Source organism: Plectropomus leopardus, chromosome 16, assembly GCF_008729295.1.
Source record: "Plectropomus leopardus isolate mb chromosome 16, YSFRI_Pleo_2.0, whole genome shotgun sequence".
NCBI classification, from domain to species: Eukaryota; Metazoa; Chordata; class Actinopteri; order Perciformes; family Serranidae; genus Plectropomus; species Plectropomus leopardus.
In genome coordinates this window covers 25,948,000-25,971,388 of record NC_056478.1, presented here as the reverse complement: position 1 = coordinate 25,971,388, position 23,389 = coordinate 25,948,000, and the positions used below count along the sequence as shown (strand labels likewise).

Here is a 23,389-nt window from a genome sequence, read left to right as displayed (position 1 = left end):
CAGCCAAAAACATCATAAAATCACATATTGAAAAATCGACCAAACATGCAAGGTTCTCTTATGGCAAAAATGTCAAAATATGACATGTCCAAAAACTGCTGAAAACCATATTAAACCACGTAGAATAGCGTGCAGAGACACGCCATGGCATAGAATCGAGCAAAAATGCCAAAAAACACTATAAAATCGCATGTTGAAAAACCCACTAAAGATGCATCGCAAAAATGTTAACATATGTCCAAAAAACTGCTGAGAACCAGATTTAACTGCATTAAGTAGCTTGCCAAGACACGCCATAGCAAAGGATATTGCAAAAACAGCCAAAAACATCATAAAACCGCATAGAATGTTGCAAAAATGACCCAAAACACCACAATATGGCATGTGGAAAAAAACAACTGAAAAATGTCAAATTATGACATGTCCAATAAACAGCTGAAAACTACATAGTATATGTCGAGACACATCATAGTATGTTGTCCGAAATGGGATAAAAACGTCATAATATAGTCTGTTGTCTGAAATGGCATAAAACATCATAGTTTAATATGTCGTCAAAACTGGATAAAAAGAGTCATATTATAGGCGTCCTCCAAAATGATATAAAACATCATAGTATGGTACATTGTCCAAAACTGAATAAAAATATCATGGTATGGTATGTAGTCCAAAATGACATGAAAAAAGTCATACTATAATATGTTGCTCAAAATGGCATAAAAACATCACAGTGTGAAATAGTATGAAATGAAAAATGGCACAAAAACATAGTGTGTCATCGAAAATGGCATAGAAAAAATAGGAGAGGGTGTTACCCTAAATGGTATAAAAATGTCACAGTATAGTATGTCGTCCAAAATGGCATAAAAACTTCATACTATAGTATGTTGTACAATCAGACTGTAGATGAGTTATGACTTTTCAGCAGAATCCCATTTTTTATAAATCATTATGAACTTTAGGATGAGTTATCAATTAGATTCAATGACACACAAATATCTACACAGTTTAATGTATTTGTTATTGCATTACTTAATGTAGCACCCCAATGTTTTTTCCATCTATAAAAAAGTAATAATACTTTTGTTAATCCTCAACAGTAGACTAAAGACTAAAGATCAACTGGCCTACATTCTGCTTAGAGTTAAAAATATTGGGACTAAAGTTAGGTAAGACACCTTTTAAGGGTAGTTTGCTACTAAAATATTTAGCGTCGTATATTTAAAACCAAACTGTGTGAAGCTGCGCCAGTGGAGTGTACAGCCCGACAAACAGCCTACACTGAGACCTGTAATCTCTCAGTGTAGGAACCATTCTGAGATACACCATCAGTGTGTATAAAGTACGTACTCTTTGCGTTTCTTGCCGTGGAAGAAGCTGGCCCACTCGAAGCAGGTCTTCTTACTGCCCACCCAGAACACAGAGGGGATTCCTACAATCAGCATCATCACGTACTTAATCAGGAACAGGACCAGGTCCGGACGACTGGTTACCTCCACCTACAGGACACATATACACAGAAGAGGATGTGGTCGCTGTTTGGGATGTATAGTTTTGTGTATGCGTGTGTGTGCGCACGCGTGTGTGTGTGTGTGTGTGTGTGTGTGTGTGTGTGTGTGTGTGTGTGTGTGTGTGTGTGTGTGTGTGTGTGTGTTTGCGGGCAGAGGGGTTTGAGACAGTGCTGCAAATAGATGTGAGTGAGTGAGAACAAAAGAAAGTTTGCAGCTAATACACCCACACACTGTATTACCTGAGGGTGAAAGGGTGTGTGAGATAATGTGTGGAGCTTATCTCGGGACAACAGACTTACAGGCAACAGCATCCGATTTCCAAATCCAGACATTACATAAAACATTGCTAATGTCAAAGTTATAATTTGTAGATGCTTTGCTGTGTTTCCAAATTTATCTGCAGTACGTGGCTTACTAAAAACCTGCCTGAAAAATGTGAAACACCAGATACTGTGGAAGCTGCACTACAGGGCACTGAGGGCATTAAACGGCTACTGAGTCCTTCATGTAAACATCAGATGATATGAACTAATTAAAAGGTTCATGCCTGCTCACAAGAGTGTTCAGACTGTATTCTCACTCTGTGTGTGTGTGTGTGTGTGTGTGTGTGTGTGTGTGTGTGTGTGTGTGTGTGTGTGTATTTGTGTCTACTCAATATCATTACTGGCAGTTTTGCTTGAGGCACAGCAGCTGGCACATGGTCATCCATTCCTGACAAAGCTGCTGACAACTTAGTCCTTGAAAAGAAAGATTTTTTTATGTTGCTGTCCTTTGATGTATTTGTATTTATCGTCTTATCACGTCTCTCTTATATGTTCATTTCATGTATCAAAAAGAACAGTACTGAAGGCTGCAGGATGAGCCTCAGATTACCAGATTTTAGGTTTGTGTTGTTCTCAGTTTCTGACAATGTTCACTTCTTAAATATCCTTAAAATACACAATTATTAGTTAACTTTTACGCTTTTTTTAACATAGAGGAAAACCTAACAAATGTGATTTCTGTCTGATTGTGACAGTTGATCCTATTTGTGGTGATTAAAGGTTATGGTCATTGTCACTGTGGATAAAACCCACGTTAAAGGGGCTCTTTGCAGAACTCAGAGCGTACAAGTTGTCTCCCCATGGTTCTCAACATTGAGGCGGCTGAGCTGGAGGCTAACAACTTACAGTGTTAACTCCATTAACAGCACTAAACAATGGCAATAGTGCTGACAGAGCTAACAATGTTGGCCAGTGGGGAACTTAAGGATGGGCTAGGCTTCCATACAATTTCACCCTGATATCAGCAGTAACTGCCACATGAGAATAGTGCAAAGTAGGATACACACAAGCATTTACATGCACACGTAACTGGGCTATCTACCAAAACACACAACACAAAAACTCTGATTACAACACTCACACAGACAGTGTTAGTTCCTTCTCTGCTCAGGACAGCATTACTCCGCTTTATACATATTAACGTAGCAAACAGTGGTTTTATGCTTTATTAATGCTCATTATGTCGCATATAAACCTTTAAGTCAAAATGTAAAAACAATGTGAAAATAGTACACTGCTGTGAACAAAAAATCGAGAGGTTTTTAACATTGCAGTGAGAGTAAGGTCATTTATTTCCAGAAGACATCAGAACAGGATGATGCTGTGTCAAGTCACCGCACTGCTGCCTCCTGCCATAGCAACAACACTGCAGCTGACACGCAGTGAACCAGAGAAATACTATCTCCTACTCTATTCCCATCTCTCTTTCTGTCTCTCATATCTACGCACACACACACGTGCGCTCATGCGGTCACACACAGATGTAGTCATCATGGCCTCATTATGAGTGGGCCAGGCGGAGAGCCCCAAGGCCCAGAGATCCACAGATACACTCATTACAGCACCGAGATAACAGACTGAATGACTATAACCAACATCCTCATTACGGACTGTGTGTCGTAAGTTGTGCTGCAGCTAAACAGTAGCTTTGGGCTCCTTTTATCAAACTTATGTAGTTTATTAAACCCTCGCCTAAAATTAGTTGTAAGACTGAAAACAGCCTTCCATCTCTTGTTCCTTTGACCAATCTCTTGTGGTTTGAGTCAGTCACCACTCTGACTGCGCGTGTGTTGTGGAGAGGAAAGGGTCAAGCATCACTCAGGAGCTCTTCAGTAGAGTGGAAGTCTGAGCCTCGGGCAAGGCTTTTAAGATAAATATAGTGAGGCACTTTGAGTCTTAGCTATCTACTGATGCACTTTATTGACTCGGTGCATGAATGCATACTGTATATGTGTACTTTTATGAACAAAGTGAGGTTGGGGGTGGGGTGGACAGTTGAAACTTTGTGTAATTTTACACCTGGAGGCAGCTCTACAGCACACTGTTGTATGGTGTGTGATAATAGCACAGCACTCAGCTGTGTAGCACATGCAGCTTGAGTTGCTATGGCTATGATGTGGTGCAGCTTGACCCCACTGACCCCTTCCTCTACAGCAGAAACACGCACGCACACACACACACACACACACACACACACACACACTGGATTACTGCAACGCTCTCTTACACAATGCAGTGTTTACATGACCGATTAAGAGAACCACTCTGATTTTACCCCGTGATCATGCGTCTCATATGTCACTCTCCACAGCTGCAGCTTCCCATCATATCATAGATAACAATAAATACAAGAGGAGCAGCGAGGTCAAAGCCTTGATGTCATTAACTAATGTCAAAAAATACCAGAGCAAAATTTAAGAGTGACTATTACTACTACAGAACACTGAATTCCTGTTTTTCTGTGACTTGATAAAACAAAACACACACAAGTCTACACTGCTTCACACCTGCAACTCTGTCTCTCTGTGCTAACACAACTCCACTTTGAACATGTAACAGTTAAAGCGGATGTGCTAAGGCATGCTCACATGGGAGGTGATACCTGGCTGAAAGGAACAGAGAACAACAGAGAGAGAGAGCGCTGTTTGAATTATTAACAGCTCTATCAGATGAGATGCGGTGTGTGTACTGATGCTGGAGGCTAATGTGGCTCTGTGCAGCCAGCTACTGAAGACGAGCAGCTTGAGAGTTATCACTGGATTGTCTCACAGATGACTGTGAGAGTTGGTATGTGTGCAATTTGTGTTGGGCATTGTATGTAAATGTATGCAGTATCCGGTCATGTTCAGGACACACAATCTCAGTGAGCATCGTGCTCTCTAATGTCTGTGTGTGCAAACACATCTGGCAGTTATCAGCCTTCTCCCAGCTGTTACCTCCTGCTCTGTCTTCTAGCTTCCTTGCAAAAGTCCCAGTTGTACATTTAATGTGTACAAACATCTGTGCAAGCTGTGATGAGCGTCAGTGAATTAAGGCATCAGTGTCTCAGATTTTAGCAGTACCTCCAAGTGTCTATATATGAGTTTCTAAAACTGTAGTGAGGGTTCATCTGGGTCGTTCTAGTTTGCAGGATTATAGGATCTTATGTTTGCATACAGCAACACCAATAGTTACATGAAAGAAGCAATCAGTGTAATGACCATAAGGACCAGATTGTGTTAAATCAAGCCTGCAACTAGTGAATATTTTCATTGTTAATTAATCTGTTGATTATTTTCTCGATTAATCAATTAGTTGTTTAATGTGTAAAATCTGAAAAAATGGTCAAATAAAATGGTAAAAAAGGCAAGTTTTTCCTTAAGTCCAACATGACGTCTTCAAATGTTTTTATTTCATCCACAACCCAAAGATATTCCATTTACTGTCATAGCGGAGTTAAAAAGCAAAAAAATCATATGAAGAGACTGGAATCAAATAATTTTAAACTTGTTTGATAAAAATTACCCAATTTCATTAATTGATTACTAAACTACTTAGCAATTACTGTAACAGGTGATTCAACCTATCCAATCCTCACAGCTATATGATAGATATTCTAAATGTTAAATGAGTTGTTATATGTAGGTGTTGCAAATTAATATTAAATTTCCTATAAATTAGGTTTCCTGCTTCAAAAATGAGCATTTTTTCCTCTTACTCTACACTGTGCATTTGTTTTACAGGAGAAGGGGACTGTCTGTTGACAGCACCAGATGATAGCAAATACTAAGCAGACAAGCTGAGCTATTTTTAGCCTATAATACAGACACTAAAAATACATATTTTAAACTTGCTTTGTGTCCAAAGCAGATTTCATTAAAACCTTACCGTGTAGGAACCCAGCTATACTGGAATTTATTATAACCAGTACAAGCTGCAAGTTATTAATGATTTACTGTATATTAAAATAGAAAGCACAGCTACTTTAGCATCACAGAGTCAGTATGTTACCTGGTAAGGGCAGGGGATGTGGTAGTGTCTACACTTCTCCTGGACCCAGGTGGTCTCCCAGATGGCTCTGTAGCTGTTCTCATACAGGTAGCAGCCCAGAACAGCCAGCAGAGGGACCAGGTAGAGAACAGAGAACACGCCGATACGAATCATGAACTTCACCAGTTTCTCCTGGTTCTCCTTCTCCAGTGGGATCTCCATGCGGACTCGGTTTAGTGCTGCTATGCCTGCGAGCAGCAGAGCCACACCAACCTGGGATGATATGAGAGAGGTTTTAAGTCATCTTGTATCACAGATCTTGAGGTAAAAATCTTGCCAGAGTTGACAGCCTGTATCCATTTGCACTGAATGTTATGCTTTCATTTGTTCAGGATTACTTCCTGAGACATAACATATTAAACACAAAACAAGATATTATCTTCTTTAAACAAGTCAGAGGAACTGCTCCAGTTGAGATGGAGATGAAATTTTGAGGCATCACTATCAAAATACCTGCTTGTAAAATTGATACCACTGAATGTTTTTACAGTATCTCTTGTTCTGTAATTCTCTTCCTCACCACTACGTCCAGTCCCAGTGGGGCCAGCAGGAACCAGCGCAGGGCCGTCAAGTTGTACAGCCCTACGAAGCAAACGCCGCTGACACTGTCTCCCTCGATCTTGTTCATGGCGAGCAGGGTAACTGTGAGGACACCAGGGATGCCCCAGGCACAGGCGTGGAAGAGGAGAGCCTTCTTCTCTATTGCCTCACTGCCCCACTTGGGGACAGCAGCCAGGAACCAGGTGATGGTCAGAATGACCCACCAGACACTACCAGCCATGGTGAAGAAATACAGCACCATGAAGAGAAGGGTGCAGGCCTGGGACAGAGACAGAATAGACAAATGGAGGATCAATTCCAATATCTGTGCAGTAGAAAAACAGCAAAAAACACAAAGTAAAGGAAAGATTTTCTCACCTTGTTATGAGAGCCTTGAGTCACCGTTGAAGCCCTAAACCTCCCAGGACTCGCTGCGTTACAGGACACTTTGTCCTCAAGCAGAAACCCCAGGAAGAAAACCAGGGACACCATCATGTAGCACACAGCATAAAATATAATTGGACGCTCTGGGTAGCGGAAGCGCGACACGTCGATCAGGAAAGTCAGGAAGGTGAAGAGGGTGGCCGACAGACAGACGATGGACACCACGCCAATGAAGTAACGGGCAAACGTCAGCTCCTCACGTGTGAAGTACATGTTAGGACAGGGAGGAGAGCAGTCGCGGACGCCCATGAAGGAGTAGCCGAGCTCCGGGTCAATTTTGAGTTCTCTTGGACACCAGAAGCCGTAGTCTCGCTGGACAGAAATGGGGGATTCAGTTGTGTCGGAGCTGGACATGAGGTCTACAGGACGGGGGTAGGGCTCGTCACAGTCTGGGAACCTGGGAGGAGAGAGCAAAGATGATAGCGTAATTTAAGATGATAAATGCAATGCAAAAAGTTCTAAGTATTGTAAATGTTTAATTTATTCTAAATTTTTATATATATTATACATTAATATTATACATACATATATATATATATATATATATATATATATATATATTTTATTCCATATCTGTTGTTCTATGCCAGTCAATTTTTCATTATTAAGTTGGAGTGTGTTTAAGTGTGTATAACGTCAACTGGGTGCCTGAGGTTGGTTAAAAGGAAAGAAACTGTGCTTTATTTTTTTTACATTCACAAAAACATGGTGTTCCTCTCAGCCTCTTAATTTCTGGGGTCATTCAAATAAATCTGACATGGTCTGCTGCTGCATTACTCCTCTAAAAAAAAAAAAAGAAGAAAGAAAATCTGCTTAAATTACTGATGCTGCAGGGTCATAATAAATCCAGGGGAAAAGAATTATTGCTGTTGTGCCAACCTGTTGCAGTCCATCTCCTGCGGCCAGCTGACACCAAACATGTCCATCAGTTTGTAGCAGTCGCTTTTGGCCTGCAGACAGAGGCGGCGACAAGGCAGAGTCATCCGCCCGTACTCGGTACACACCGGGGCGTAGAGCGCACACAGGAACATCCTGAGGTCTGGAGAGCACTGTAGGTTCACCATGGGATGGAACGGCTGTGAATACAGAGAGAGAATATTAAATGTGTATACGACACACAGAGCAAAATAAGAGGCAAAAGAAACAGATGCAAAATACTACTCTTTCATTTTAAGCTGATTATGAACTAGAACCAGTCAAGTTGCAGTTTACATCCATGTCATAATATATGTCATGCAGACTGTGAAGAGATTTAATAAAAGGTACTAAGTGTAATTTTCTGGTGAAATATGGATGCTTCGCACACATCTTCAACCCAGCACACAGAAGCTCTATACAATCAGCACACATTAAAGGCGGGCACTCAACATTAGTGTCACCAGTTCTGTACGCGACCAAATGCTCTTCTGTTCCTCAGTTATGATGTTGCCAGAAAAGTGCTTTTACAGAATGTAATGATGTCACAGTGAAGCAGACCTTTTGGATATAAAATGTCATCACTTCATCATTTTACCCTATCAGAAAATTAAGTTAAATTCTGTCGTATGAATTCTGTTTTGTGAGGTGACAGTGATCTTTGACCACCAAATTCTAATCATTTCATGCTTAAGTCCAAGTGAACGTTTGTGCCAACTTTGAAAAAATGTCCTCCAGGTGACACTGAAATATTGCTTTCACCAGAGTAAAACAGAAACATGGGCACAGTGTCCTTGACCTTTGACCCCAAAATTCTTATGAGAGTCCAAGTAGACGTTTGCGCCAAATTTGAAGAAATTCCTTTAAGGTGTTTGTGAGTACGCTTGGGATCCTATAGCACCGGTGCCTACTGCAACGGATAACAACACAGATTTTGGCGCTTCATTCTCAAATTATGGGCGTAGTGTGTGTGCAGTCGAAAAAGGGAGACAGAGAGAGCGTGTATTTAATGGTGAGCATTGGTTTCTGAAAAAGCCCAAACGATACCGATCCCTATTCCTGGCATATCCTGTTCGCTAGAAAGGGACAGACGGAGAAGACAACCCGAAAACATAATGACCCCAGTCACAGCTGTCTCTGGCATGGAGGCATAAAAATAACAAGCCAGAGTTTTTACTCCAACTTCACAAGAGCAGAACAAAGGGATCATTGGAGCATGTCTCCGACAGTTTCTGGAGATGAGTCCATAAAAACAACTCTGGCCTCTTTCCTAATAATCCCCTCCACCCCTCATGATATTAGGCTCCCCCTTCCTGCATCTCCTCTCTTCTTTCCCTCCAACCTTCAGATAGGAGGAGCACAACAAGCTGGGCAACCCCCACCATTCACACACACACACACACACACACACACACACACAAGACTGCTGCTGACAGGGCCTTTGTGTTACATGGAGGACCACGCTGTGACTGACTGACACACTGCGGTAACGTGCGGACACTCACACACACATCAGCCAAAGTACCAACGGAAGTATATTATTTACATGCTAACACACCCACGTACTAGCACAATAATGCTCTCACACATCAACTGAGCCAAGAGGCGGTGTGAGCACAGGAAGCATCTGTGGGGCATGTTGTTAATATGCAAATGCCTAGCGGAGAGTGTGTGTATGTGTGTGTATGTGAGTGAGTGAGTGAGTGGGAGAGCGTACCTACAAATCCATGAGTCCATGAGTGCATGGTTACATGTTTCTGTATGCATGAATTTGCCTATACGTCTGTGTTGCTGTGTTACAGAAAGGCCTCCAGCCACACCCAAGTCCGTTGTCAGACACATGCTACCAGCCCTCCCCCAAAATTTAAAGACAGAGGTCTGTATGACAGACAGGGACAGGGAGGGGGAAGGGAGGGGTGAGCAGGAGACGAGCAGGGGGCAATTTGTCTCTGTTTGTTTGAGGGGTGGATATTAAAGAGGACGTGTCACTGTGGTTTAAACAAGTTAAACATTTTGCTCTGCCTCTTCAGTGAACACTGAATGGAGAGAGGGACATGCACATGCTCTACTGTTAACTTATGTTTGTTGAAGAAAGTGTGTTGGTAATATATAAAGACCGAGCAAATAAAACAAAATTTAGCTCTCTGTATATTTTTTATGAGATTTTAAGAGACATATTTTTTATTATCTGTCATATTCAAAAGCTGCCACACTGATGGAGTCTGAGGAGCAGCTGGGGTTGACTATGACATTGAAAAGTTTATACAAAAACATATCATTTTACACAGATCTGTGATTCTTTGTCTGTTACTGACCCAGATATAAGCATAAAAAAACACATCAGAGCCACATACCAAAAAATCTCAAGATTGGATTTTGGATAGAAAAACGCAGTTTGTTGGCTTTAATCCTGCATGTAATACTTTTTACACAGTACACAGCCTTGGATATGAAAAATGTCTTAATCTTGCTGTCCTAGAAACATTTTTTTTTTTAGTTCAGACTGTAGCAATAAGTCTTTGTAGAGAAAACAGTGATTTTTCCTCTGATCCGTCAATTTTTTTGCCACCTTGACTGCAATCAGTTTTGAACAGACTATCGTATTGTGTTCCCACCATAAGTCGACAACATCATCGGCACATATCCTTATTCTGACATCATGTTTGCCTGCCACCCACACGGGATGTCTTTAAGTAAAAAGGATTATAATGGGTGTTAGGCTTGGCCCTTAAAACACAAAGCAGCCACATCCATGCAGCTATTGTCATCCCCTTGTTCATCATATCACCTCTCTAGCAAGACGACACTGAGCTGCTCTGGAGGGCACAGGAAGCAATCATGAGACAGACGTGGGCACTGAGGTAATCAGACTGGTTAGTCACTTCCACTGTGAGGGATCAGGGATGGATGGATGATGGCAGGCACTAATATTCAGCCTATGATGTGGGTCTTAACTCGGCAGAGTATTCAGAGGCACTCTAAAATGCAGTGGATCAATTTAGGTGACTTACACGGCTGTCATAACTGACATCAATCAACCAGTCGATCGTGAAATTTCTGCACAAATCGAGTCATCACGTTTCATTGAGCACCACTGTACGAGGACACAATGACACAAGCACTTATAGCATGCCATGAGTCAGAGTTGACTTTGAAGCATTAACTCATCTGCTATGAGAGTGATCCACCCTTAAACAGGCCTCTTAAAGCAGGTGTACACACCGTCAATCACACTGTGCAACCCATCCTGCAAACACACTAACATTTGAGTATTATTTTTCTCATCAGATTTCTAACAATTTTACAAAATGAGCTTATAGTTTTCCCTGTTAACCCCAACCCATTTTAAGACTTTTAAGAGAATTTCACTGTATTGGAATGGTGCTTTCACTGCTGTTATAAAAGCATTAAAGGGGCTTGTCAGAAATCTCATGAAGATACAATTCATGATTTTGACTCTTTAAATGAATATTTAGAATATTACATTACAGTGACAGAGAGGCACAGCAGGGTCACAGTAACAGCTAGAAAGGAGTGTCTGTTACTAGGCAGTCCCTGGAGAAATAATGCATAAAAGCAGAAAATCTTACTGTACCCATTACTCTGCCTGTGACTCCCTACTTTTTTTGTTGCCAGTGTGCGGCCCTGTGACATCTATTACTTCATCAGTGGTGCCCTGTCAGCGTTGGTTATCCACTCAAACATGATCTAATGCAGCTAAAGTGAGCTCGCATCTCCACTCCGGTTTGATTCCCGCAGGCTACCGATATGCTCCATAGAACACAATGTACTACAGTGTACTGTACTACAAACAGAGATGCCATGGGAAACAGCTGAATAAATATATAGGCTATGAGGCGTGATGATCTACTATGGAGAAAAAAAAATCGGCTTCTCTTCCTATTCATCATGCTTCCCTTTTTTCTATTTTTATACCTCTCCATCATCCATCCTTCTCCTACTATTCTTACCCCTCCTCCATCTCTTCAGCATCTCCATTCGGCCATTTTATTCCACTCAGACCATCATGCGCTGAGCTGGTGTTGGATGGGACATATGGCTGGTCACAGCTTTACCCACACAGTCACCAGCCCAAACACGGCAGCATCTTGAGGCCCTGAGGAGCCTCCACACTCTCCATGGGGATTTGATGTTAATGGCCACACTGTAAACAGCTGGTGAACCACTGGTACACTGAATGGCCAGGGGTTTGTCGTGGCACTTTCCACCCCAGAGTCGGCCGTGTACGGAGAATCAAGCGTGTAATACACTACGCTGTCGGATGGTGCAGGCCTAGGGGGGTGGTATGCTAATGTAATTTCAGCTTCAATCCCGCTGCTACAGTCATTACGTATTCATGAGAGTTTGTTAGGGGATTTTTGATCTCTGAAAATGTGGAATAATATGCCACTCTGGAAATAGCGAGCTCACACACAGTCAAATCTGTCAGTAGGAGAAGCAGAGGATTCTGGGGCTTCAATGAAGGTCAACAAACCATCCACTGAGGGGTTTATGTAGTTCATTTGTTTTGTGGTGCACCTGTCCACATTAACTCTAACTACATAAAACTGTATTATTTTAAACATAACGGACAAATATTTCTATTCTAAAATTCAATTTCTTAAATAAAATAGTGCTCTGCTATATTATCTAAAATTTGCATTGCAATAATTTGTTAAAATAAGCCAAGAGGGAAGGTGTGCAGGGCACTTGACTGATGCACTTTTAAATGGCCTCTCTAGTCCTTTGACCACTTTTTTTTCACAACACATGCCAGATACGCCCATTCACACAAAAGGTGCCACCTGCTCATCAGTTAAACATTCACACACACTCACACACCGTTCCACAGGGAGAAATTTGGAGTTTAGTATCTTGCACAAGGACACTTTGACATGCGGACTGGAAGCGCCTGGGATCAGCAATCCTCCGATTAATAGACAACTTCCTGTGATTTCCTAAAAACTGATGCACTAAAAAGTACAATAAAGGCTCAAGTCAGACCCTGACCTGCTGAACATGAGTCCTGGGATGAAGACACTGAAACAGAGGACCTTTCTAACAGAGTGCTGTTTTCTTGCAACACAAAGTTGTCTTATTAAACGACATGACACTTTGATCAAAAAGGTTTGTTTCGATTATAAAGAAGACACAATAAATTGTCAAATTTATCTTGATGGAAAATAAATTCAGCAATAACTAACCTCATAATCCATCAACACATGCCATTTTATTTCTTGTGCCATCTTACTTTTTAAATGTTTAACAGGATTAAGAACAGCGTTACCAGTCTGGATTATGTTACTATATTACTTTGAATGATCTTTACATTACTATGCAGTGAAACGTGGTGAACATGCATTTGTTTACTTAACATCAGACTTTGCATATGTTTGCATATTTTTATAAGGCAGAAACCTCTAATCTCCAAACTGTCAGCCTTCTAAGAACCAAGAAAAACAGCCTTGACCTCAGTTTCACCTCCATACATTTCAGAGATTATGCAGCATGTTTTGAATCAGATCAAGACTGTCCTGATATTAAATATTAATATGGCCCAGTCCAATGAAGTCAACCAAGGGTGGCTGTATGTACCTTCCTAATGCTAAAGTAATTAGTTTTTAATGAAGGCTCAGTCTGCTGCTAAGATGCTGTGACTGATGAATTGCTGACAAAGAAGCCCACCGTGGCCAACTGGTCTGTGTTGATTTGCTCTTTTATAAATACCTCCCAGTCACCTCTCTTCCCATCATCCCCCCTCTCCTCCCTCCTTCAGTCTCGTTCCCTCCTGCATTTTCTCTCCCCCCTTTATCCTCCTTTCTCCTCTGCTGCCATTCCAATTCTCCAAATTTCCAAGCTCAGTGCCATGGCGACGAGTGATGCATCACCAGGGAGGAGGAGGAGGAGGAGAGGGAGGAAGAAGAGGGAGGAGAGCAGGGTTCGAGGAGGTCAGGGTGCGGGGCGGAGGGGACCACCTCCCGGGAGGCAAGAAAGCCTCTGCTCCCTTTGTTAACGGCACAATTGGGACTGTTTCCTGGGCAACGGGTGAGCCCTGCGCAGGGGGAGGGGGAGGACAAAAGAGACGGGTGAGGAGGGAGGGGGGCTGAGAGAATGGCGAAGAGAGAGAGAGAGAGGGAGAGAGAGAGAAAGGGGGAGAGAAGGGATGGGTTGACCGAGTCAGCCGTGTCATTCACTGCTAAGAAATGTTTGAAAACCTTGTGCTCTGACAGTGTTTAACATCCTTGTACACACACACACACACACACACACACACAGAAAGGTTGTTGTGGACCAGCGACTTGCTCTCTGGATGTGCTTCTCTTTCAGTCCACTGCCAATAAACACGGTGTTGGACATTAAATAAAACAAGAGGCTCCTTTATAGTCCGGGTCACGCTGGGTAGGATTTATCAGACCATGTTGTGTCTGTGTGAGCGTGTGTGTGTGAGTGTGTATGTGTGCTTAGCTGGGATACATCTTCACTAGCTCACACAAAAAGCATGTTAAATTGTGCACTTTTTAGTTCACTGCAGCACGTTTTAACAGACTTGCAGCCATCAGAGAGCTTGATCAGCATTTTACTGAAACTCTTTCACACACACACACACACACACACACACACACACACACATAGTCAGCTCACCTCTTCTTTACAAATCCATTCACACAGCATGGGTGGAGTATCTGGGTTATTCTACACAGCAGCTGTAACATGACACAGTTTATCTGAATGCGTCGTAAACCTGAGACAAGAGGCCGATTTAACGACCTGAAAAGAGGAGGAAATGAGTGGAAGTGGGACTGGGCAGATAAAAAACACACCATTGATTAGTCTTTGTTTCACCGCACCTACTTCAAACAAAATACAACGCCACACCAACCATGGAAACCTGAAATCACGATGACCAATGGGTCGTTTTTCAGTTTCAGTATATTCATACCAATGATGGTACTTTTGCCTTGTGCTTACAACCTGGTCATCCTCTGTAATTTAACAAAATATGACGTGAGAGTTAGGGATGGACGCAGTTAGCTGACTTGTCAATTATGTGTTGCTACCTTCACTAGTCAGCACCAGAAATACTAGTCAGTCAATCTTATTATTAAAATCATTACAATGTTATGAATGTACAAATTTAAATTACATATCAATTTATACATTGATGACTGACCTTTTTGTATGTAATCATAGCATTATTGTTTGATATGCGATAGCATTTCCTAAATGAAAATGCCATTTTAATAATCAGGTACAATTCTTCAACATTTATTTTCCTGAATTATATTGTTTTCAATTGATTGTATTTGGTGACACATATGAAGTAAGTTTTTGTTGTTTTGTAGGATAATGTGCAGGGCAACACATTTCGGTTGCATTTAAAATACGATTTGGCTGCTGAGAAATGTGATTACCGATTTCAAATGGCTCCTACTATTTACAATACAATATTTTTTTAGAAATAATGTTTAAACTTAAAGATTAAACTGTGCTCTATTTTGACTGTTGTCTGAGTGATTTTGCACTATTTCACTAAGTCAACCAGTCTAAATCTAAACTTTGATTGTCAGGGAAATTAGTTGTGTTATTATTTATTATTTTCACTGAATTTCCATCATGACAAGTCACCTTTTTTTTTTTTAATCTTTCAGATTTATTGGCTTGGCTTTGGCTTCATGTAAACACACCCCTCTTATCGATCTAATTTAATTAACATCTTCTGATGACCCTGACCCTCGCTTGTCCCATCTGGCCTTAAAGAAACATTCAAAGCAATATGTCTTCTCACTACTTTTACCATGACAGACATGTTTCTAACCTCTAAAATCGTCTTTACCATCACCCCTACTCTCTTCCTTCTGATAGCATAATTTCTTTATCTTGCTAAATAACTGAAAATAAAACCAAATGAGAAAAAAATAGATATTTCTTCCCTTTTTATGCGGGCAAATGTTTGCCAGATGGCAGATATGTGTAATGGTACGCTTTGGTTCAAAGCTCAGCAAACATTTTCTACACTTGGTAAAAAATTCTTGCTAGCTGTACAATAAAGTAAGTAATAAAGATTTAGTATTTCTTTCAGTATTTTGTAGCAGGATACGTAAATCCAGTAATCTGTATTAATAGTTAGGTTTGCAGAAACCAAACTATTATCTGTGGACACAAAGCGGCAACCTTTAATGAACAGCGATTTGAACATCACCGCAAGTAATTCTTAGAAATGCCACTTCTCAAATGACAAAAAGAAGAGACGGTTTATAATGGTATCATCACAATTTGCCTCAACTTTACACCAAGAAGAATTCTTATAGATCATGCAAGTACAATAGCGGAGGACATATCCATACATCCATTAAAGGAGCTGTCCCGATATCACACTGGACCAAAAGACAGTTCATACTACAGTAGCTTTACTGTGATGAACCCACGCTGCTTTACATTCATCCTGTAACTAGAGTTTTTATCTAACCCTAAAGAAGGGGAATTTAGCCCGTTTCTTTATTTCTTTTTTATATGCCAATCAAATCCGTCACGCTCTCACTTATCTCATGTGAGTGTGGCACAGTATCATTGTGGCACAGAAATAGCCCATTCCCAGCCCCTAGGCCGCTGTCCCACTTCAGCTGCGAGGTCATTCAGCGGTCAGCGATGATGACTGACTGAGCGAGGATGAACACTGAAACTGAAAATCCTGTTTTTTTTTAGAGATCACCTTGTTTGTGTCGTTTCCTGCTCAGACAGCCATAAAATTTGAATCTGTGCAATAAAGTAAAAAAACTCAACTTCCATCTCTGTGTAAATCAGGTCAGCAGCTCATTTCTCATCCACTAAACAATCCTGCGTCACCACAGTAGACACCCGCAAAGTGATCATCTCTAGATTTAAAAAATACTAACAGTGAATGTCACAAAACAAAGGCAACAAGAAAGTCTATAACGATCTCATGATAAATTGTGCTTTACTTTTCCCCAAAGAAACGAAAACCTTGAAAGGACCTTGAAAAGCGCGACCAGAAAAAAGAAATTCAGAAAGACACCACTTCAGGGGGTTTAGACAAAAACGGCAAGAACGGCAGGCGTTGGTTCTCGTCCAACTCCCAGTTTCTCCACGGTGCGAGCCATTCATCATCATTATCATGGCTATTCAGCGGACCTAATTCCCTTTAAAATCAACTGTCAATTCTCATTTGGCTGCCCTCAACATCTTATAGGCTTTGAATTCTCCCATGAACTGGATCTAGGGCGAGTTATCTGGAAAACAAGAGCCAAACAGAGGCACAGTCTCTGTGATTTGGAACCTATTGGGTTTCCGTGTGTTTTCCGAACCCAATGAGCATTTCTGAGCACTAAAAGAGACTTAATTGTGGATCCATGACCAATCAAAGTGAACACCATCTCAACCAGAAGTGCCTCTCTCTGTTCACGGCAACCCACACACAGAGATTCGGTGTAAAAAGCTAACCTGGCCTCAAAACGACAGCACTGGGTTAATAACAGCTCCACAACGAGAAAATAATTCTACCAAAACCACCACATCCATCGGATTTACACATTAAAATTCAACACGTTTTTTCTGGAAAGAATCCATAAAAACATGGCAGAGTGACTAAACCGAACGGAATATTTCGGCAATGACAAATGAGGACACAGAGAATGAGCAGATAGGCGAGGCAGAAGCGTTTGCATCTTTCCCACATGTGAGTAAAACTCTGATGTGATGCGATGCTGTGTGCTCCAACAGTCGGCCAGGGCATGCTCAGAGGTTACATAACGCGGGATTTTCGTGGCACACACTACTCCTCCCGCCCTCCATCTCTTCATCTCTCTCACACTCAACGAGTCTATGCTGAGCAGAGCAAAGTGGAGCAGGCACAGATGGTCAGCAGGGCTCCACACACACAGACTTCATCGCTGTGCCAGGCAGGGCGGGGCGGGTGTCAAAGGGTAAAAGTGATAGAGGGAACATGATTCTGAGAATGAGTAAACGGAGATAAATATAGATGGCGGGGCTGATACACACACACACACACAGTTAAGCAGATATTTTAGCCAACAGAGCATCCAGTCGAATGTTTTGGGGCAGTTTGGCCAGTAATTGCTGGATAGATTGAGTTTCTGGAGGGATCAGCGTATGTAAAGGATGGGATTAAGTTAACGAGGTGATACATCTGCTCCATGATTGTGTGTAAATGCCTAACTCCTCGTATCAAAGAGGATAACACAGCCACAACAGTCAGATGCTGTGGCTGTTGGTAAATCTATAGATAATCTAAAGGGGGCAGAAACAATAAAACATGGACTAAACACTAGAAGCTTTAATCCTTCATCTGAACCACACTGAAACAGGGAGCAGTTTGGTAACTTCACTCCCAGACTAAGTTAACTAACTGCTAAAAAAAACCTGTTATGTAAAGTGGCTTTGATGTGAAAAGTCCCTACATGTTGTGGTAAATCGCTCTGTCTGTCAACATGCCAGACGTGTGGGCAGAAAAACCCTTTTAGGACAATTTAATAATGCACTGTTTTTTGTGCCCACCCCCCCGGGGACAAGTATTAAAACTTAATTTTCTGCTTAATGTTTTGGTAATACACTCCCAGTCCCTGGAGCGAGAGGAGCCAAATTAAAGTAGGCTAGCACTTTGATATTACCCACTCTCTGCACATACACAGTTAGCCATGGTGACAACTATCTAGGCTACTGATGTCCATGGGGTAGGCAGTGCAGCAGACACACTTAACCACTTATCATCATGTGAGGAAGACTAATTATATATCAACACCCTCTCCTGACCTGACAATACATACAGCACATGCAGACAGAACAGGGATGCTGTCTACCCTCTGAAAATGCATGCTAGTGCGTCTGCAGCTGTGCTTCACTTTACTTCTGTATGGTTACAACAAGTCACAAATAGGCCTGGGTATCAGTACTACACACCTTTAAGGTATTGACCAAAATAACCCAGTACCAAGTATCTCCGAAACCTTTCCAGTGAAATGATACCTGCATTTAATCATTTTTACACTCAGATCTAGAAAAAAATAACTATTTGTATAGTTTGCTCGGCCAGTCACTGAAGTGGTAAATGGACAGTGCTTGTATAGTACTTTTCTGGTCTTTTTGACAACTCAAAGCACTTTCACATTACTGTCACATTAACCCATACTTTCACACACGAAAAGTACGGAAACCCAAAAGGTTCCAAATCACAGAGACTGTTCCTGTGCTTGGCTCTTGTTTTCCACACACTGGTGACCAGGACTACTGCATCAGGAGATTTCTGCTACTCAGTGACCATTCATATGCATACAAACTCCAATGACACAGACTCAGGAGCATTTTGGTGTTCAGCATCTTGCGTAAAGATACTGTGACATGTTGACTGGGGGAGTTGGGAATTGAACCCTTGACCTTCTGATTAGAGAGCAACCTGCTCTACCTCTGAGCCAAAGCCACCTCAAGCATTTTTGATCTAATGCGACATGCCATTGGCCCACAACCCCAGCAACTACAACCCATACAGTCTGTGGTATGTTTTTTTGAATAAATTTTGGGCCTTTTTGCTTTAATTTGAGGACAGCTTTAAGTGTGAAAGGGGGAGAGAAAGGGGACGACATGCAGCAAAGGGGCAGGACAAGAATCATACCCGCGACCAGCACGGCAAGACCACGGCCCCTGTACATAAGGGGGGCCTGCTCCAAAAGGCGAGCCCGAAGCATGGTGCATTTGACGGAGTTTGCAATTCAGCGTGCAGAGATGCCATCAAAAGATTAAAAAGTATACATTACACAGTTGCATTATATGCAGTTGAATGCTTCTGTTCATACGATAGGTATCAAATGAAAAAGAACTAAAGAAGAATTAAAAGTGTCAAATGAAGTATTCGACTGGTATCAGAATCATTTAAGAGTGCTGATATTTTGGTGTCCAGTAGCTCAGTTGGTAGAGCAGGTGCCTTATATACAAATGCTGCGTCCTCAACCCCAGCAGCCGCAGGTTCAATTCCAACCTCCAACTAATATTGGTACTGCTATTGTAAATTTTTTAACAACACCCAGGCCTAGTCACAACTAGGCAGGGCACGATGTGGTAAATTTCATGTCACGATGTGCCTTGCCAAAAAAAATATGATTTACAATATTACTCAGATTATCATCAAAATATACCTAAAACTTATAAAATGGCCCTAAAACATCACTTTAACTTACATTTTGTTAAGAAACTATTATTTTCTGTTTTTTTTAGCAAGATCCGCAATAAACTCATATATTGTCATATAGCCAGTCACCACAGACTGAGAAAGATGAAGAAGCAAAGGAAAATGCTCAAAAAAGGTAAGAGACAGGAGCAAAGTATGAGGAATATGGAGAGAAAAAAAACGAGAGAAAATAGAATTGAAGGTATGCATTTTTCACATGGCACTTTGCAATCTCCAGAAGATACATTACATTTTTTGTGGGATTAACGATGACGAAGAATAGATTTTTCAGAAAAGCACTTTTGAAAAAAAATATTTTAAACCACTTTTTAAGAAACAGAAAGGACTTGGAAATTAGTTCAGCTTTCCACCAAAATCAAAGTTATTATTTTTTTAAAAATTAGATAAGATAATTTCTTTGTTCAGGTGTAAACCCATTTTCTAAAGGTCAGTACCTTTTGTGTTTTCTGAGCGAGTGGTTGTACTGATTCAGTCTTTCTTTGTCTTTGTTTAGGAGAGCGCACTGTGGTAAATTAAATCAGTCATCATGATATGGCCATAAAGTACTGACTCTTAATTCTTTGTGTCTCAAATCCATAGCTTTACCAAAAAAATCAATTAAAATGAAAGGAAACAGAGATCAATAAACTAGCTGAAATTTGAACTTCCATTAGATATCCATTAGTTATGCACAATTTAAGGCTCATCATCAGTTAATAATTTAGTCTATGAAATGTCAAAAACCTCTGAAAAACTGTCCAGATTTTAGAAGCTGGAACCATCAAATATTTGGCATTTTTGCTTGAAAACTGAATGGCTCATTGTTTCAGCTCTAGAAAAAGCGCGGGAAATGAATTCATATAAAACTAGATCATCTTCACCTTCCCTTTCACAAAGAAAAGGAATGGCCAGTACTTGCATAGATATATGTTTTACATTTACTGGATTGCTTTCCTCTCACTAGTTAGTTTTTCTGCTCATGTTGTGTGCTTCTTCATGAATTATGCGTCATTTTGCTTTTGTTGTATTTTTCTAAATTATGTGAGTTTGGTCCTTTTAAAAAAAAAATCTTTTTGTTATTAGGAACAGCACATTGCCTTCTCATTACACATTTCCTTTTTTTAAATCTGGATTTTATGCTGTTTTATGTGTGCAAATGAAATAAAAAATATACGGAACAAAATAAAATTCTTGCTGAAAGACAGCTACGGGAAAGATGTAAATGGAAACAGAGAACAAAGAGAAAAGGTCACATCTTAAAAAATAAAGATGTAATATGCAATTTTTCCATATAAACCTTGTTGCCTCCAAAAGGTCAGTATTTGGGGAGGGGGGTTATGAATGACTAAGACTTCTGAACAAGACACATTATATGTTGTGGATTCATTTCAAGACAATGGAACATGACCATCCTCTCTGCCTTTTACCGTAAACCACTTAAATACAAAATTATGTTTCTAAAAATATGACGTCCTGCAATCTAAAAAAATTAATTTGATCAGGTAAAAGCCCATTTGATGTAGACAATAACCAACTTGTGTCCTTAATTCAAAATAGACAAATTGATATGAAAAAAAAATAGTGGCAGCTATTTGTACTTGTGTTTTTCACCTCTACCCCATTGCTTTGTGTTGCAAAGACATTTAATTTCCTACAATTCTTAATTCAGTTGATTTTAACAATGTTAGTATGTTAAAAAGCTGAATACAACCCAGGTTTTCCCCCTCCATTGAGTAGGTGTGGCAGCTACGTCTCAGCGAGTCTCGCTATGGTCTAAATGGTTGTATGGTAAATACGTTTCTGTAAGGGTTTCTGCCTGACAACAGCGAGAAAGCAGTGATGCCATATTTTCCGTGGAAGGCAGACAAATCTCAGTCTTATCAGCACATAATATCAGCAAATATCTGTACTCTCCCTCCCCTTTGTGACTAACCCTGGAGCTTTAAAACACAAAGCTTGTTACATCTTTCACATGTCAGCGGTGTACTGTACCTCCATGGCGAGGGCGGCAGTTTGCTGGTCGTAATGGTTCAGTATGTTGGGCATGTAGGTGGAGTTGTAAGGCAGCCCCTGGCACATGCGCAGGGTTATGGGCTCACAGGTGAACAGACTGTGGCTCCCCGCTGCTGCATCCATGGGGATGGCAACGCACACTGTCAACATGGACACCGACAGCACCCACAGGAGATCCATGACCGGTTTTTGCAGTAGGGGAGAAAACAGATCCAGGAGGACGGCTGGCTAAGATGAGGAGATGAGCCCTGTTAGCATCTGGCTCTTCACCAGGAAGATGATATCACAAGGTTTAAAGAGCGCCTCTTCCTCTTCTTCAGCTCACAGAGCTGGTGGTCGGGAGTCCAGCACGGCCATGGTTAAAGCTGACTGCATCCATCACTGTAGGGAATCTGGTCGGCAGCAGTGTGTCACATAGCCTGGAAGATGCTGTGGTCCTTTAAGATGCTGCGCTGTGACCGCCCTCTCCTGCCTCCAAGGACAGCAATGATGCTTGGAAGAATACAGCGATGACAACCACAGATGGAGATGATGTTCAGCCTGCAGTCTGGAAAATAATTATACAAAATTTTTAAACATATATTTGTTATAAGGTTATAAGGGAAAAATAATGGACTGTGACTGAAAAGCACACAAATGACTGTTTCAAGAGGGTTATGATTGCATTTCACTGTGGTGGGTGGTTTGCATAGTTGAGTGATAACATAATAGATTTTTTTTAACTATAAGAACAAAACAATAATAATAATAATAATGACATAAAACTGTAAAAAATACATTAACAGTAAAAATTAACATCGATATATCATAGTGACTAAGAATAACAGCAAAACAATTACATACATAACACTAATAATAAAAAACATCAACAGAATTAATAAAGAAACTAAGAATGACAGCAGAAAAATCACATACAGGACAAATATCGAAATCATGAGTATTACATTTACCCATTCATATGGGTGTTTACAGCTTTTTGTGTTAGTTTATTAAAGTTACTTATCATAATCGATGGATACGTTATTATTTCTTATATCGGTGTAATATCAGTGTTGTGCTCTTACTTAGTAGATTGACGCTACAGTTCCCAAACATTAATTATTTTAGTTTGTTTAGGGTTTTTTTTTTTTTTTCCATAACGGAAGTTACTTCATTTACATGACAGTACACACCCATAACAACCCAATACCTTTACATTCACAGTCACGCAAAAAAATTAAAAACTTTCTGACACATTTTCGTCTAATTAACCCAAATGTCAAACAAACCCAGTTGCCTTTTAACGGGTAATTAATTTAAATGCCACATTAGTGCGTCTGTAGCCTACCTGTGCGTCAGTTTTGACGGGCTCCTCCTATGTAGCTGCTAGCAGGAAATTCATAAATGAATTGCTGCTCATAAATTTAAGTGTGTTACTA

General features: G+C 40.8%; 1 protein-coding gene across 1 annotated transcript in view; it reads right to left on the bottom strand.

Annotated features, from left to right (window-relative positions):
• fzd3a (frizzled class receptor 3a) overlaps positions 1-23,389 on the bottom strand; it is a 32,044-nt gene that overhangs the window by 8,290 nt on the left and 365 nt on the right. The window contains exons 2-7 of the mRNA XM_042503459.1: positions 21,951-22,518; positions 7,727-7,923; positions 6,782-7,244; positions 6,384-6,683; positions 5,825-6,076; positions 1,351-1,499 (exon numbers count right to left, since the gene is read on the bottom strand). Of these exons, the coding sequence (XP_042359393.1) occupies positions 1,351-1,499; positions 5,825-6,076; positions 6,384-6,683; positions 6,782-7,244; positions 7,727-7,923; positions 21,951-22,151 (1,562 nt within the window). The 5' untranslated portion in view covers positions 22,152-22,518. The remainder of the gene's footprint in view (positions 1-1,350; positions 1,500-5,824; positions 6,077-6,383; positions 6,684-6,781; positions 7,245-7,726; positions 7,924-21,950; positions 22,519-23,389) is intronic.